The 16012-nt window shown below is 35.2% G+C and overlaps 1 protein-coding gene across 8 annotated transcripts in view; it reads left to right on the top strand.

Moving 5' to 3' along the window:
- Nucleotides 1-16012, top strand: part of LRP1B (LDL receptor related protein 1B) — a 675294-nt gene that overhangs the window by 562239 nt on the left and 97043 nt on the right. For all 8 annotated transcript variants that reach the window (XR_010432039.1, XM_064661626.1, XM_064661625.1 and 5 more), the window contains 4 exons: nucleotides 1903-1988; nucleotides 5482-5604; nucleotides 9253-9434; nucleotides 11197-11396. Coding sequence is in view for 7 of the 8 variants with exons in the window: in XM_064661626.1 (XP_064517696.1) it covers nucleotides 1903-1988; nucleotides 5482-5604; nucleotides 9253-9434; nucleotides 11197-11396 (591 nt within the window). In the remaining variant the exon portion in view is untranslated. The remainder of the gene's footprint in view (nucleotides 1-1902; nucleotides 1989-5481; nucleotides 5605-9252; nucleotides 9435-11196; nucleotides 11397-16012) is intronic.

Here is a 16012-nt window from a genome sequence, read left to right as displayed (position 1 = left end):
TTTTTTTTATAATCCACAGCTGTATCCAAAATAATTTGTGAAAAACCTTAGCCCCAAGGTCTTTGTTACCTTTCTATGCAAGATAAACAAAGCTACTTTGACTCTCCTACCTCTTCAATATAAAATAGGAACGTGATTCAATATCTGAATGTAATAAGTTATATTTTTAATATGTATTGTTCTCAGATCATTCGTAGTAGATGCAGTGGATCATGAAAGTTTGAATTAATAACTTTATTAGAGAAAGTATTAAGTAAGTTAAAATGCATCACTTAGTTCTACTTCTGAGTCACATGAAAACAGTATGATTATGATAAGTGTTTAAAAGATTTCTGGTTTCTTAAGAATATTAGAATGTACATCAAACTTCATGTGAAAAGAAGGAGCAGTTATTACTTAGAAAATTACTAGAAAATGCAAACTCGATTATTCTTATAGCATATGAAATCCTTCAGTCTTATATGTGTTACACAGTGAAACTCAAGATATGTAAGAGCACTGGTTATTTCCTCACCCCTCTGATGTTATTTTTATGTACCTCAGTGAGTGGGATTGTCTGGAAAAGCAAAATATCAACAGGAACGGAACAGAAACCCATTGCTGGGTTCTGGTGGGTTTCCTTCACAGTCTAGGCAGTCTTCCAGTTTTCTTTCTAAATGACAAGAAGGCTGGAACCTCTGTCTGCCTCATAATCTAGTTTCAGGTGCTTCCCTGAGTAAGCAGAGAAAATACAGGAGAGGGCAGAAATTCCACAGCTGTTTTTTTTTGTTCTATTCCTGTCTCCCACCTTGCAAGCCACCTGTACGTTTAGAAGCTATAGATCACTCAGATGAGAAGGGAAGCTAAGGCACATCATAGAAGTGGTTTTTTGGAGTGGTTAATACGTCAAACTTGAGAAGTGGCCATGACAAAGCTGTGAGTGCTGTGCAGGGATGGCTCTGCTGCAAGGAGATGCCAACGTGGGCACGTTTGGCCTAATGCTGATTTTTTGGCATAAATTGCCTTAAAGCCTTTACACCAGAGCAGAGCATTGCAGCCATTCTCCACATACCACCAGCAGTCAGGGCTGAGGATGATGCATCAGGTCATTTATGTCTTAAAAGTTGAGCATAAAATGCAAATATGTTCAGTACAAGAGCAGAGCAGGCTGGGCAACACATTATATTCTAGAATGTATGAGCAGTAGATACAAGACCTTTAATACATTTTAAATTATCATTGGTAATATTTTTTTTTTATTTTAGTTGAAGTCTCTCTTAATAGAGCTAAAATAAAGACAGCTTTGAAAAAATATTATTTTTACTATTATGTATGTCAGTGTGAGAGATATGTCAAAGTAAGTGATGGCATGAATGAATATCTGAAGATAATTTTTTTTATAAATTAGAAATCCGGGGTTAAAAAAGTCAAATCTAGCTTCAGTTCAGAATTAGAGAATCACGGTTTTTACAAAGAGCTGCTTCTTTATCATCAGACTGTTCAGAGTATTGAAATCTCAAAAAACAATGGTCAAAACATGCTCAGTTTGCAGCTATAACAATTAATAGTCTCAACGATAATTTAAAAGTAAATGTTGAAATTAAAACACATGGAATGAAATATGTTTCAAATTTAATCTCTGACATTAAATTAGGATAAAATACAGTATGGTTCCCACATTGCAAAGGCAAAAGAATTAAATTACATTGAAAGATATACTAATTGATTGCTTTGTTCATTTTTATACTGCATCATTGATCTTTCTTGGAACATTTGAATGTTTTAAATATTTCTTTCATCCATAACATTGATCAGAGCATGTAACATTTATTTTTCAAACCATCTGTATTTCAGCATTGTATTCCTGATTTTCCATAAATTAACGTAAAGCTAGTCTAATATATTCTTTCTCCCGGGGTTTAGATGAGGAACCTTTCTTAATTCTGGCTGATCATCATGAAATAAGAAAAATTAGCACTGATGGATCCAACTACACTTTGTTGAAACAGGTATAATCATAGTACCATGCTCTAAGTTTAACTCAATACTTTTATTCTTTTCTAAAGTGTGCAACTGACAGAAACATCATCCTACAATTGGCGTTGTGAGCACCACAGAACAACTGCAGCATCTTCAGAGTTGTTGTAATACTTTAAATTGACTATTTTGTCTGAATTTGACAAGATTAAAGCTCAGGCAGTTGTTTCGTCAGTCATTCTGATGTACTAAAAAATTATGTTATTTGTGATCCTCTTCCATCCCAATATGTTTTGCTCAATTTGTAAATTCCAGTAAAAAACCCAAGCAAAACAACAAAAAACCATTTGGCCATGTATTATTTGGGCTGCTTACTGTCACAATCTAAATCTATTTTTTAGACAGACAATCCCAAGATTTATGTTATAGCAATACATGAACTTATATCTTTAGCTAAATCTACTTTTTTAAAGTAATTGCTCTAAATTATTATAACAGGCAAAAAATGTGAAAAAAAAGCAAAAAATAGAATGTCACCCAGTAAATGCAGAGCTGACATTTTTAGCAGTTTCTGCTCTTCTTCTGTGCTTCACCTAAGTGTAGTTACTTACCACAGATTAGATTTCCAAAATCTTTTTAATAAAAATATCTATTTCCTTGAATAATATTCAGTCAATTGTAGTAAGACTAGGAAATTATTTAGTACCTGTTAATATAATTAGACTCTTTGTGACTTCTTGTGTCAGTAAGCTGTGCACCCTAATGTCACAAGAGACGTGCTTAGGTCTTCACAACAGTGATTACAAAATTACCATCTTGCATTAAACATTGGCTTTATTTAAGCATAGAAAATGTTATGTTAAAGTCTGTCTGTTCTTCTGAAATCCTTCTGACTCCCTCTCATTTCCATCTCACTGCCTCTCCCCTCTTTTGCTGGTGTATCTGTTAATGGAAGCCTGTGGAAAGAGGGGAACAAACAGTAAATTTTCTTGATGGTCGGTGCTGACAGATTGTCTCAGGGCATCATCAGTCTTCAATTTAATGGACTCCTCTTCAGTGCATTAGAGACCACATAGCTCCAGCCACTGAAGAAAATCTATGTTTTCCATATCACATTAATTCACTGGTCTGATAAATACCTCTGCTATTGAACCTACTGGCCTTTGCTCCTACAAATACAGCATTTGATTTGAAAGCCGAAGAGGAGCTATACCAACAGAACCACACGTGAGGTTATCTCCCTCAGCAGGACATCTTTGTGTCCTTATGATGTTAGGATAAATTGGCTCTTTCCTGGACATCTACCAGATGATGGCAAATACCAGAGTGGCTCTGGCAGAGGAGCAAACCCACCCTTCTTTTTGTGTATTTGGTCTGTGCTTTGCCATTCTAACAGTTGTTCATATAAACTCAGAGTAAAGAAGCTGAAAGCAGGAGCTCATTCAGTCTTCTCTGAGTTATGTGCCAGCTTTTTCCCTCTATTTTCTTTTTTGTTTTTTTTTTTCAAATATACATAAACAGTACAACTGTTTGAATTGTGTCTCATGTATGTTCTTTGCTTTCCATTTCCTTCACATCCTAGTCATCAAAATCATTAGAGTTTCCATAAGCAGAGTAGATAATCTTCCTCATTATTTGGGATTTTTATCTGTTTTTTTAATTGGGGCACCAAGGGAACACAAATCACAGCCTGTGCTGTGTGTAACAGAAACAAAAACACAGGTTTAAGATGAGAGACTAAGGCAGCTGATGCCATTTGAAATCTCTATTCCTTCTAAAAAGCAGATTGCGCATGACGCAACAAAGAATTATGTTAGAAGGACTTAAGTGACATCTCAGAAAGAGGAGATGATGTCTGGACAGAGAACTCTGTTACAAATGTACAGAAATATTTTACCTGCAATTGATGTTCTGATAAATATTGAAACTAACTGACCCAAAATAAAACACTTGAAACCAAAGACATGCCAGCAGTCAATTCTTTTTATTAGTCTGGATCCTTAGGAAAATTTTACAGTGTCATAGAATATATAGATATAAGGCCAGTTTTTCAAAAATTGCTGACTTCAATTTCTAGAATGTATTCAATAATATTTTGTATTCAATAGTATTTTGTATTCATTCACCTGTTGTCTCCTTGTTTAAGAATTTGGGGTTGGGATTTCTCTGTAGATACAATTATACTAATAGTAAAAGAGACAGGACAAGTATTTTGCAGCACAGTTATGACTGGCAGAGCTGCAGCTGGTTTTGATAAAACACTGCTTACATAGGTATGGGATTTTTGAAAATGAGTGGTCCTCCAACCCTGTATTGTTTCAGGCTTACTCTAATGATGATTTGTGCAGCCTAATTGCTCTTTTTCTCTACATTTTGATCAAGAGATAGATTTACAGTAATTACACAGTGGTAGATGGCAGATAAGCCATGTATCAAGTTTCTGTGCAATTAAATATTGTTGTGCTTAGTTGTTTATTTTAGAGCTGGCTGGTCCAGCACATCCCCTTTACAGGGATGAATTACATCCACGAGGGAGGTTGCTGATCCACCTGAGAGTAGAATGTCACGGGGCTGATAAGGGAATTGATTAACTGATATTGTGGTTTTAAAAGGAGTACAAACAGCTTCCGTTCTTTTTACCGCTGCTGCTCCGTATTTCATTGATAACAACATCTTGGTATATTAAGAATAATTGTAATTTCACTACATATCAGGACGTTAAGCAGGTTATGGGGCAGATAAGGAAATAAGAGCCCTCGTCTGAATGCAACCCCCTTCCTTCTTATCTGCCATTTGGGATGAAAAGCCATTATTATATGATTGCTCTTTCCAACCTACTGAAGTAAGGAGTAGCTCAGATATGATCACCACTCTTTCCTAAAATCTGTTGGTGTTGTAATTGGAGCCATAGGAGACTCCCAGATGCCTGCTGGATCTGTGGTTTTCACACTTCATGTATATATTACCTCTGTGTCTCTGTGTATATATACACAGTACCTATAACATAGCATGTAAATAGTCAAAACCTCTTTATTCAGGAATTAAAATCAAAACTTTTTGAACACCACTATTTTGAATTCCTGATTAATTTACATTTCTAAGGATTTTTTTCGTTACTTAAATATCACAGGTGTTATACTATTTCTGTTTCTCTCATCTAATTTGCCAAAGAAATGCCAAAGGTAGTAATGAACAGAGAGATTGAGCAAAAGTCAAAGTGTTTAGTGCTAAAGTTCATTTTAATAATAGTAAAGAAAAAACCAGAAACTTCCCTTAGCCTCATACATCATCTGCATTTTTGAAGTGAGACAGTTCTTTGTCACCATTTATTTCTGTTACTTTATTTTATGCTGATTTTTCACAAGTAATAGATAGAAAAATGAGGTAATTGCTTCACAAATATGCAGTCAGTAAAATAAAGCTTTCTGAGTATTAAATGCAACGTATATTTTATTCTGAATGTTATCCAGCAGTTTATATTCAAACATTTGAATAAATAGGCTTTTTTTTTTTCCCTATTTTTAGGGGCTGAACAATGTGATTGCAGTAGACTTTGACTATAGAGAAGAGTTCATCTATTGGATTGATTCCAGCAGACCAAATGGCAGTCGCATAAACAGAATGTCTTTAAATGGAAGTGACATCAAGGTAATTGGGGATTAATAATGTCACTACTAGAATTAGATTTTTTTGAGTATTTTGGGAAATGCTCCTGCATGTCCTGAGGCTTTGGTATATGAATACAAACACAGCAGGAGTTAGCAAGTCCTAGTAAAATTTAATTGCATTTATATCTTATTTGAAGTAGTGATAGGGACTAAGAGAAGTGTATTTAGGAACTAAATTCCTTATAACTTATTTGACAGTTGACTGAATTGGCAGTTCCATGCGGTTTACTGGATGCCAAATTAAAAAGAGCTATAAATAGGTGTTAAGCTGTGGAAATACATTGGTGTATTACTTCTTATAAATTTTTTCGTGATCTTTAGGGGTTTTTTGTCTCACCTCCACTACACTGACAGTGAAAACAACTCCATGTCTTTGCTGTGAATAATCCAGGGTAAAACTACACCCCCCCTTTCTACTCATCCTGTCTGTTCTGCCTCTGTAGTGGATTAAGTTCACAAATCCACTATTAAGCACATTTGTTGACTTATGTGAACGTTTTTTCCAGCATTGGTGATAAGCAGTAAGGAATCTTTTGTTTATTCTATTATGTCTGACCTTCTGAAACATGGAGTAGATGAGCAGTAACATACCTTGTAAATTTTGCTCCCTCACTGTGCACCAATAAATATGCAGAGAGAAAAAGATTTCTTCTGTTTTTCATTTGGAGCTTAGTGCATGGACTGAAACATCCTCAGAGCACATTTTTTGAAGGTTAGGTTTGAAGCTCACAGGTACCAGTGAACCTTAAGAACATAATTTATGGTACTCTGATGCCCTGGGGGTAAAACTAAAATCCAGCGTCTACTCAGAAGTTCTAGTGAGTCCCTGCAAAGAGGTTTCCTGAAGAAAATAGGGTCAGGCAAGTGTAGGGTTCAAAATCCATTAAATTCTTGAATCATATTTAATGCCTTTAAACAATTTACAAAGCATCTCTCCATTCTGGATGAAACTGTGTTATGCTGTTTTAGGACTGGGGATGACCTCAGATTTTTTTATTTCTAATCTTAACTATTCCAAAAAGAATTTTTCCCAGTCAAGAAGTTGTAATAACCAAGAGGAAGAAAAAAAAACCAAACAACCGACCAAACCTCCTATTGCTATGATATAGTAACTGTTTTATTTTTTAAGGAAAGATTTCAGAAATTTGAACAGTATAAGAAACAATTAGGATGGGAACATATAGGATATTTCTTTTTTCCTTCATTATAATTTTGCAGTTTACAGGACAAGTGTCATATTGATGGAGATTTTGCTCAAATATGCTAATGTAAAAGCAAAAATTACGAAAATAAACACATTTAATTTTCATACAAAAATTTGGGTTTTTTCTCTGTAAAACCTGTCCCAGATTTGGCCTCCAAAAGCTAAAAATACATGCAAGAAATTATGAAGAATTATATGTTGTAGCTGTCTAATATTCTATAAGTCATCTTTTATCCAAAATGATAATTTTATATCTCTCTGACTTTCTAATAGCTCACCAAAGGATATATTTAGTAATTGATGTTATTAAAATTAAATTATTTCAAATTAAATTATTATAATTATTTGCTTAATTATTTAAAGATTTATGGGTTTTTTTTATCCAGAAAACCTGTTTACATATTTTATTTTTTTTTTGTCATGAGAGTTTTTATGGTTGATAGACTTTTTGCCTTGAAGTATGAATTTCTTATTTTACTACCTTCATACTTCTTGTGTTACTCTTTACTATAAATAGATCTACTATCAGTGTAAATGATCCTGTTTGATATATTATCTAGGATTTCCCTTTTAGGAGATGGCATCTTTTCAGCACACCAACTCTGGCTTTCTTGCCCTGGGCAACCTGATGGCACCTCATTTTTCTTCTTCATCTGATCGTGGAGGAGATATTTATAGAATTGAAATGACAGTGTTTTCACATAGATGTGTTCAGACATTAAAACAGTATTTTATGTATAGTGTTGTAGATGCAAATGTTATTGGAAATTGCTGCAGGAAGCTGGATTGTGCACGTTAAATGTCACACTGGTGATCTCAGCGACTGGAATAAGCTTGAAGTGACTCTCCAAAGGAAAAGTCATCAGAAAACAGACTAATTACTTTGGTTGATGCTGTTGTGCAGTGTTTAAGTGTTGTAGATAAACCCCTAAATTTGCAGTTATCCATTTCTACAGGAAATGTCCCATGTTACAGTGCAGCAGTTGCTGCAATTACACATTTATAAACCAGTGAAGCTGGTACTGGGAAGGTATTAGAAAACAAAATATTTTATTCATATAAAAAAAAAATCTGTGCATGCCTGAATTTAATTTTTAAAACAGATTTGATAACATGATAAATAATGTAACAACCTGAAAAGGTAGGTTTGAATATTCATAACTATAAAATGGATTTAAAGTATCTCACCATATTCATTCTTATCTTGAAGACTTTTCAGTATCTTCAAACGGTAAATAAAATTAAAGCTAACACATTCAATTGTACATAATCAGGTTTATGGCTGATAGACTAAAAGCACATGCTTTTAGTGCTGAAGATGACAATAAATAATGTACAGCACAGTAGTAAACCCATTATTAGTACTTAAGAAATCTCAAATATTTTCAATAACTTCTTTCTGTTTTGTGGTTTTCTGAAGTTCTAGTTGCACAGACCTAATCAAACCCTAACCAGGAACAGAATAAGTCAGAATAGACCTTCTCAGGAATAGAATTTTCAAGCCTAGAATAAACTGGCCTCAAATGTTCTTGAATTTCCAAATATTACTCAACACTTGACATGAAATACTCCCAGCCAAGCAAGACGGAGTCATACAATCATGATGAGATTCATGATCACATATATCCAGAGGAATTTGTTCAAATCTCAGAATTATTCAAGTCTCCCAAAACCTTGAGAGTAACATATCCCTGCTGACAGAGCGTGGGCTTTCCAGTAGGTGACCGAATCGCTCCTGTCTCTTACTCCTGAATCATGTGTTCCTTTTGAAATTTAACTAATTCTTGGAAAGCTCCTCTTTCTTCTGCCACATGAATGTTGGAAATAAGAGCACACTGTTTACTTTCCAACTAGTAACCTCTTCCTGGAACTCAGCTGAGTGCTCTTATGGTCTGTCTGTCACAATGACATATGGTACCACTGTGATATTAAAATGAAAGACATGCTGATGTAGACCAGTGAGAGAAGTGGGGAGCTGAGAAGGAGATGTGTTTGAGGGCACACTGTGGGGAGAGAAGCCTCATCTCCATTCTGCTCTCTGGAAAGAAAAAGTAAACTAGTAATGGGGAAAAAAGTTGTTTGCTTGCTTGTTTGTTTGTTTGTTTTTACATGAAGAGAAAACTAGAAGCTCAAGATGAAAAACGAAAGGTCCAAAATTTGTAGGTTAGTGCATAATGCAGAGAAGCCGAGAATTTGCTATTTACTTCATCGAGGTATTCTCCCTTACTATAAGGAAAGTGTCACACTATCTTAGTTCTTTAAGAAGTGTCATTACTTGGGAAGTGTTAATATTTAACAGTGAGTAGTACCCATTTTTCACAGGTTGTATCCAGCCTCTCAATATTCTGGTATCAGTAACTTTTGAGTTGTTGTTCCTTTCCCCACTATTTAGATGAATAATTTATGTAATTTTTGCTTTTCTAGGTAATCCACAATACAGCTGTTCCCAATGCACTGGCTGTCGACTGGATTGGGAAGAATCTCTATTGGTCTGACACTGAAAAGAGAATTATTGAGGTGTCTAAACTCAATGGTTTATACCCAACTGTCCTTGTGAGCAAGAGGGTGAAGTTTCCCAGAGATCTCTCCTTAGATCCTCAAGCTGGGTATGAAGAAGCCAATTTGCAGTAATTTGAATTTAATCCTAACTTGATGTTAAAATATTTTTTTGTAAAGAGTAGACAGAAAATACTAATTAATATTTATTACCTAACTTTCAGCTACATTGGATATCAGTAGTCTGAATGTGTATTACCAATGCTTACTATATCATCACTACTTATAAAATTGGTATAATAATAATTGGTATAAACTATCTACTTTACTATTTTTAAGAAAAAAGGCATTTTCTACTGGTTCTTAGAACTAGAATTTAATTTTCTTGTAACTGTACCCTTTTTTCCCCTGTCAAATTTGGCAGGGAGCCTACAGATCTTTGTTAAATATACTCAAGATACCAATACATGGGTTCTCCCTTTGGTTGCCTGGGCAGCCAGGATATGTTCCCTGTGTATGCAGAAATCAACCTACAAAGTTTGTATGGAGAGTCCCAGTTTTTCAGGAAAATTTATATGTATATATATATGTATATATATAGGCATAATAAACTTTTTTGGCTCCTTCTCAGTGTGTACAGAGTTAGATTTCTGAGGCCAGGCTATTTTAATAATCTTTCCTAAAATAAATATATTTATGTATTTGTTTATTTTAATATGGCAAGCTGCTGAAAAATATATCTGTGTTTTTATTTCAAATTCAGAGTTATTATTTGAAACAATATTAATTTTATCTTATTTTTTTTCTAACAAAGGAGAAATGCTTAATCAATTACATTGCTGATGCTGTGCAAGAGTAATGATATATTTCCAAACAAAATGTGTCCTGTTGGAGTCAGTGGAGAAAGATCCCTTTCTCTGCTGTTTATGTGGAGTATGGTGCCAACATATTGCACCTGTAGCTGCTCTTAGGACCACTATTTCCTCCTGCACACAAATACAATTCCAGGTGGTTATTAAGAGTATGAGCTGCATCTGGGTTTTGGGAAGCCTGTCCAAAACCTATAGAGTAGAATCGTATCAGCTTCCCAGCTGGAAAGATCTGTCCTGAGGTTCTGAGTAATGGCACACAACAGTAGCAACATGCAACCATGTACTAAATAATAGGACTTTTTTCTTTCTTTATGACAATTGTGCTCTGCATTGTGGTTAAATGGCATATTGAGGAAAAAATTGCTCCTCAGCATTCCAACAGCCTCTCTCCGTGTTTCACCCATTTTTAAGCCCTCTGTGTGAGAAACTGTTCTAATGTTCTGGCACTAGTACTTCTTAAAGCAATATAATTTCATTATATGACAAAGAAAAGTAAGTGTAACACCATATTTCTGATAAATTTAGTAGTGATGCCATTTATGCAAGATTTGAGATTCACCAAGTCCAATTTGGGTAGTATTTAAAATTCTAAGGTATCAAGACTGAGCAATTTAAATGCACTCTTTTTTAGTCCATTATTAGTGTAATAAAATCACACCTAACATGAAGACTCTCCTATTCAAACCCTTTACATTTAGCACACTTATTTACAGGCAGATCTAGAAAAATAAAAAAAAACCCTGGAAAGTCAAAATATTATAGAATAATTACCGATTTATTCCTGAGATTGAATAAATATATTAATCATGGAATCATAGAATGGTTTGGATTGGAAGGGACCTTAGAGATCATCTGGTTCCAAGCCCAGGGATACCATTCACTAGATCAAGTTGCTCAGGCCCCCGTCCAACCCACTGAACACTTTCAGGGGTGGGGCATCCACAGCCTCTCTGGTCAAATATTTATTGTTATTATTCAGCTGTTGTGCTTTGTTTTGCAGATACTTATACTGGATTGATTGCTGTGAGTACCCTCACATTGGCCGTGTTGGGATGGATGGATCCAGACAAACTGTTATCATAGAGGCACAGATATCCAGACCTATGGCTCTTACAATAGATTATGTCAACCACAGGCTGTATTGGGCTGATGAAAATCACATTGAGTTTTCTAACATGGATGGATCTCACAGACATAAAGGTTGGCCACAGTTTGTTGGATTTTTCTTTTTTATTTTTGATAATTTTCAAATCAAAGGTCCTTTCTGTGTTGTCCGTAATTACATAAAAGCTGTCCTTTAAAATATTTTTGCAACATCTTTTGGGGCATTATGTTCCTTTTATCAATATTTTAAAAGTCTCTGTTCATTTTTCCTCTCTGTTATAAATATGAATAGTTTTTAAACATGCAGTAATACATGCCTGTGGAAAAAATGTCGAATGGAAACTCAGCAATCTGAGGCAGCCCTGTCAATTTTATACCCTGGTATAAATATTCACATGTTCTCTATCAAGATATAGAGTGAAACTTGGCTGTTAAGACTGGAAGGGATATGTCCTGTGTGCCATATGTCAGAATATGGCTAAAATCAGCCTTTTCTCCAGCCTCAGAAGGGCTGGACATGCCCATTATTCTGTTCAGCATGAGACCAGTATTGCAAATCTAATTTGGGGCTTTCCTGGTAGATGGGTGAAATAATAACTTTTGAAATACTTATGTAATTAAGTAATCTCTATCCTTATGTTTTGCTTCTCACCTGACAGATAATTAAAAAGCTCTTGTCATTTATCTATGAAGTATTCTAAAAAAAAAAAATAAAAAGTTTTACACTGTGATGAATAGTTCTCATATTCCAAATTGTATAATTAAAGATCTTTCATTTTAATTCAAATATATGAAATAATATCAGTCTACTGAGTTTTTCTTGGGGTTTCTTTTTGAGAAGAAACTGTTACCTGAGCTGCTATGCTGGTAACCTCAGAACTGCTGCTATGCTGGTAAAATTTCATGGATTTGTGCTTTTTTAGGCTTTTATCTCCTACTGGGTGCCTCCAGGTTTTCTCCAAACCAGAATATATGAAATAACTACTTGATTTTCAGATTGATGCTTAGATGTGAAATGAAAAAAGCAAAACAACCAGTATTTTAGCCCTAATACTTGTGAATAGTAAGTGATAAATACATCATGAATAATTCAATGAGAGTTATTTGAGATGGTAGATTGAAGAGACTACAGCAGTAGCTATGAGAGCTGTAAACATTCCCATTAATCTCACCATTAACTTCTGTGGTTTTTTTGTGGCAAACACTGGTCAGTCATAACCTGCTCACCTGAGCAGCACTGGCTCAGACATATCCCCAGATACCAGCTGGATTCCTGCTGTCTGTCTCTTTTTCTGACCAATGAAGCAAAGCTCCACACTCTTCTTGATGTTATTCCCTGTGCTGCTATCCTGCTATTTTTTTCCTCATACAGTTATCCTTAGTCTTACTCCTGGATCTTTCAAAGGAAAGAAGTAAATAATAGCCACTGTGTCTCTCAGCCCTAAACTGACTGCAGTGGTCAATCTTTTCTCAATCTTCCTTTTCAACTTGAGATTTTCAGAATTTTCCTTTCTCTGAAAATGCCATCCTGTCACTAAATTCAGGAGATTATCTGCAAAATTCTAGTCATGCTGTCTTTGGTGTCCATTGCCTCGCTCTCCAGCCTGTAGGTTTCTCTTGCCCAGGTGGTAAAAATCAGTTTCAACTGCTTTATATTCCCAGAGTTAATGTCTTACCCTGAGGATATGTGACCCTAGAGAAGAAGGAAATTTGTCACAATGCCACAGCAAATTTATCCAAGTTTGGTACCAGTGAAATATGTGAGGCAAACTCCAAAAGTGATAGTGACTTTGTGGAAACCTGGTATCACACGACTTTTGAGGACATGTCTGTTTTAAGTCCAGATGGTATATAAATATTCAAGCAATAAGAAACACACTTTGGGAAAAACATCCTGAGGTATTTAAATGATGTAGGAGCAAGATTTTCTCCTTAGCTAATCAGTATGAGGCTGGAAGGGACCATTTGGATCATTTGATCCAACTTCTTTTTGGCAAAAACACAGTCCAGATAAGATGGCCCAGTACCCTGTCCAGCTGCATCTTAAAAGTGTCCAGTGTTGGGTAATCCATCATTTCCCTGGAGAGACTATTCCAATGCCTGATAGTTCTCACTGTGAAACATTTTCCCTTTGTGTCTCAGGAGTAACTTACTCCTATCACCCTTTGCCTTTTCCATGTGACTCCTTATAAAAAGGAAGTTTCCTCTTTTTGTAGCCACTTTTTAAATGCAGGAACATGGTGATGAGGTCTCCTCTCAGCCTTCTGTTCTCAAGGATGAACAAACCTAGTTCTCTCAGCCTTTCATCACATGGCAGCTTCCCAGGCCTTGGATCATTTCTGTGGCCTTTCTCTGGATCCTTTCCATCCTGCCCACATCTAATGCCATTTTTTAATTTCTGTTGTCAGGAGTTTCACTCAAAATGTGATTAACAAACTAAAATCAAGTTGTAGAAAAGTTTCTGTTGATTTAACAAATAAGTGATAGAATTCTTGGTGTCTGTAACAGATGCAGCATTCCTGTGGGTTGTCCAAATGGAGCTTTGGGAAATTTGCAAAGCTCCTATGTAATGATCAATTTGTCTTTAATCAAATTCTTGTCCCTCCTTCCCTTCTTCTCCTGAACCAATTACCAAATAGATGTTTAGTGTCTTCATGTTTCAGCACAAGACTAGAAATATTTTGGAAGATGAAATTTAACCATTATAAATTAATCATCTTAATAAGGGAAACTCAGGGAAGTTCAGTGGTGGGTGTATAGAGGAAGTAAAACTGTGATCCCCTCTAGCTTTCTGATATCTGTAATCCATGTTGATAAGCACTTAAATGAGGGAGATTAGGTTTATATCTTATGATAACTGTGTTTCTTGGAGATATATTGTTAACATGGATTTCATGGTCTATTTTTCTTTGTCATTTTGAGACTCTTTGCATTGTCAAAGTTAATAAAGGATGGCTGAGTTTATTCTAACCTTTGTGTTTTCAAGTAGAAAAGTGTAAAGGCACAGATATTGGGACCATAAAAAACATGCTCATGGATCAGAGAAAAAAGTCTGAATGGGACTCCTGTGAATGATGCAATCTGAACTGCTAGTTATGGCAAACTAAGTATTTTTTCCCCCTTTTTCTGTGACCTTTGAGGATAAGGCTAGCTTGCTCTAAGGTGTTTTGTTTTTTTCTGAGAATATGATTTCTGCATCTTAAATTACCTGCTGCAAAATGTATCAGAAACTACCACAGAGATTTCATGAGACCCAGCAAATAAGTACCTTGAAGGATGGTTGGATTTTGTATTATTAAGAAATGTTATGGTATGAGATAGAGTTCAGTGTTCTGTGCTCCACATTAGATACTTGAGGACAGACCCAACTGTTTTAGGCTAATTAGTGACATGCTGTATGTTAAACCAAGGAATGTTTATTCCATACGGTGGGAGTTTATATGTATTTAGATCTTAGTGTTAACACTTTTTTTCCACTAGTTTTTTAATTTATTTTTTTTCTTACAAACCTTAAAGCTTTTTCAGGAGAAAAGAACATCTGCTGCTTTTCTCCTGTAAAGTTCCTCTGCATTTCAATAGAGAAATGGGCTTTTATAATTACCAGGAGAGTCCTGGTAAGAACTTTGAAAACATGCTAACTAGGCCAGAAATCTTACAGTACTTGGGAGCTCTTCTTGGTGCTGGGGGCAGCAATGACCTTGCTTAGCTATTTGAAGTTTAATGCTTGGTTATGTAAACTGTCTTTAGAGCTTAGCCAATTCAGCACTGCAGCATTCACAAATGTTATGCACTGTAAATGATTAAGCAGGTATTGAAGCACTGATCTGGTTAAGCACTAAGCTGGTTTACTTATGTGGGCTTTTTTTCTTTAAAAAAAACTACGTTTAAGAATTTGTCAGACTTAGCTGCTTTTGGTTCTCACTGCCCAGAGGAGATGCAGGCTTCACAATTCCCCAGGTATCTGGATGGTTCGTGCAGGTTTTCCTATCCTTCAGAGCTCTTAAACCCCAGAGCTGCCTACCATTTCCACATTTCACTTTGAAGATGAGAATTTCAGTATAATGAAGCTGTAAAAGGGAAATCTGATAGTCCGGTTTAAGAAGTACAGAAGCTTCTCTGAGCTGAGATTAGTCCTTGAACTGTGTCAAGTTCTTTACTGCTTTATACTGTAAAAACAAAAGTTGATCACTTCATTGCTTCATCTGACAGGGGCATGAAAATGAAGCAATGAAAAAGTGTTGAGCTTTAAATAAATCAAATATTCATGAATTACTTCTTTAGCTGTAATGTAGTTAAGAGAGCAACTTTCCTACAGTATCTCAATTTGAAAAAAAACCCCAAACATTGTCTTCAAAATTACATTCTACCTGAGTATTTGCAAACTTTAGAATTAGTGGGTATATATGCAAGTTTTGAAGAATCAAGTTACAAGGGTTTTGGAGATTAAAACCTCTTTCAGTTTTAGCACCTGTAATTTGAAAAAATGCTAATTGTAAGGACTTTGTAGGTAAAAAGTGTTTCATTCTGAACTCTGCCACCACAGTTTTATAAAAGAATAAATCCAGTTATTTATAAATTGTCCTAATGGTGAAGTAATCTAAAAGATTACAGAAACCAATTCCTTCCACATTTATACTGGAAGAAGTCCAGTTTGAAAAGAGGGTTTCTCATAGCAGATAAGAACTAGTTCTGATATGACAACAATTTTTTCC

The sequence above is a fragment of the Pseudopipra pipra genome, chromosome 7, assembly GCF_036250125.1.
Source record: "Pseudopipra pipra isolate bDixPip1 chromosome 7, bDixPip1.hap1, whole genome shotgun sequence".
Classification (NCBI taxonomy): Eukaryota; Metazoa; Chordata; class Aves; order Passeriformes; family Pipridae; genus Pseudopipra; species Pseudopipra pipra.
Note: the sequence above shows the minus strand (reverse complement) of the source record. Positions and strands in the feature narration are given on the sequence as shown.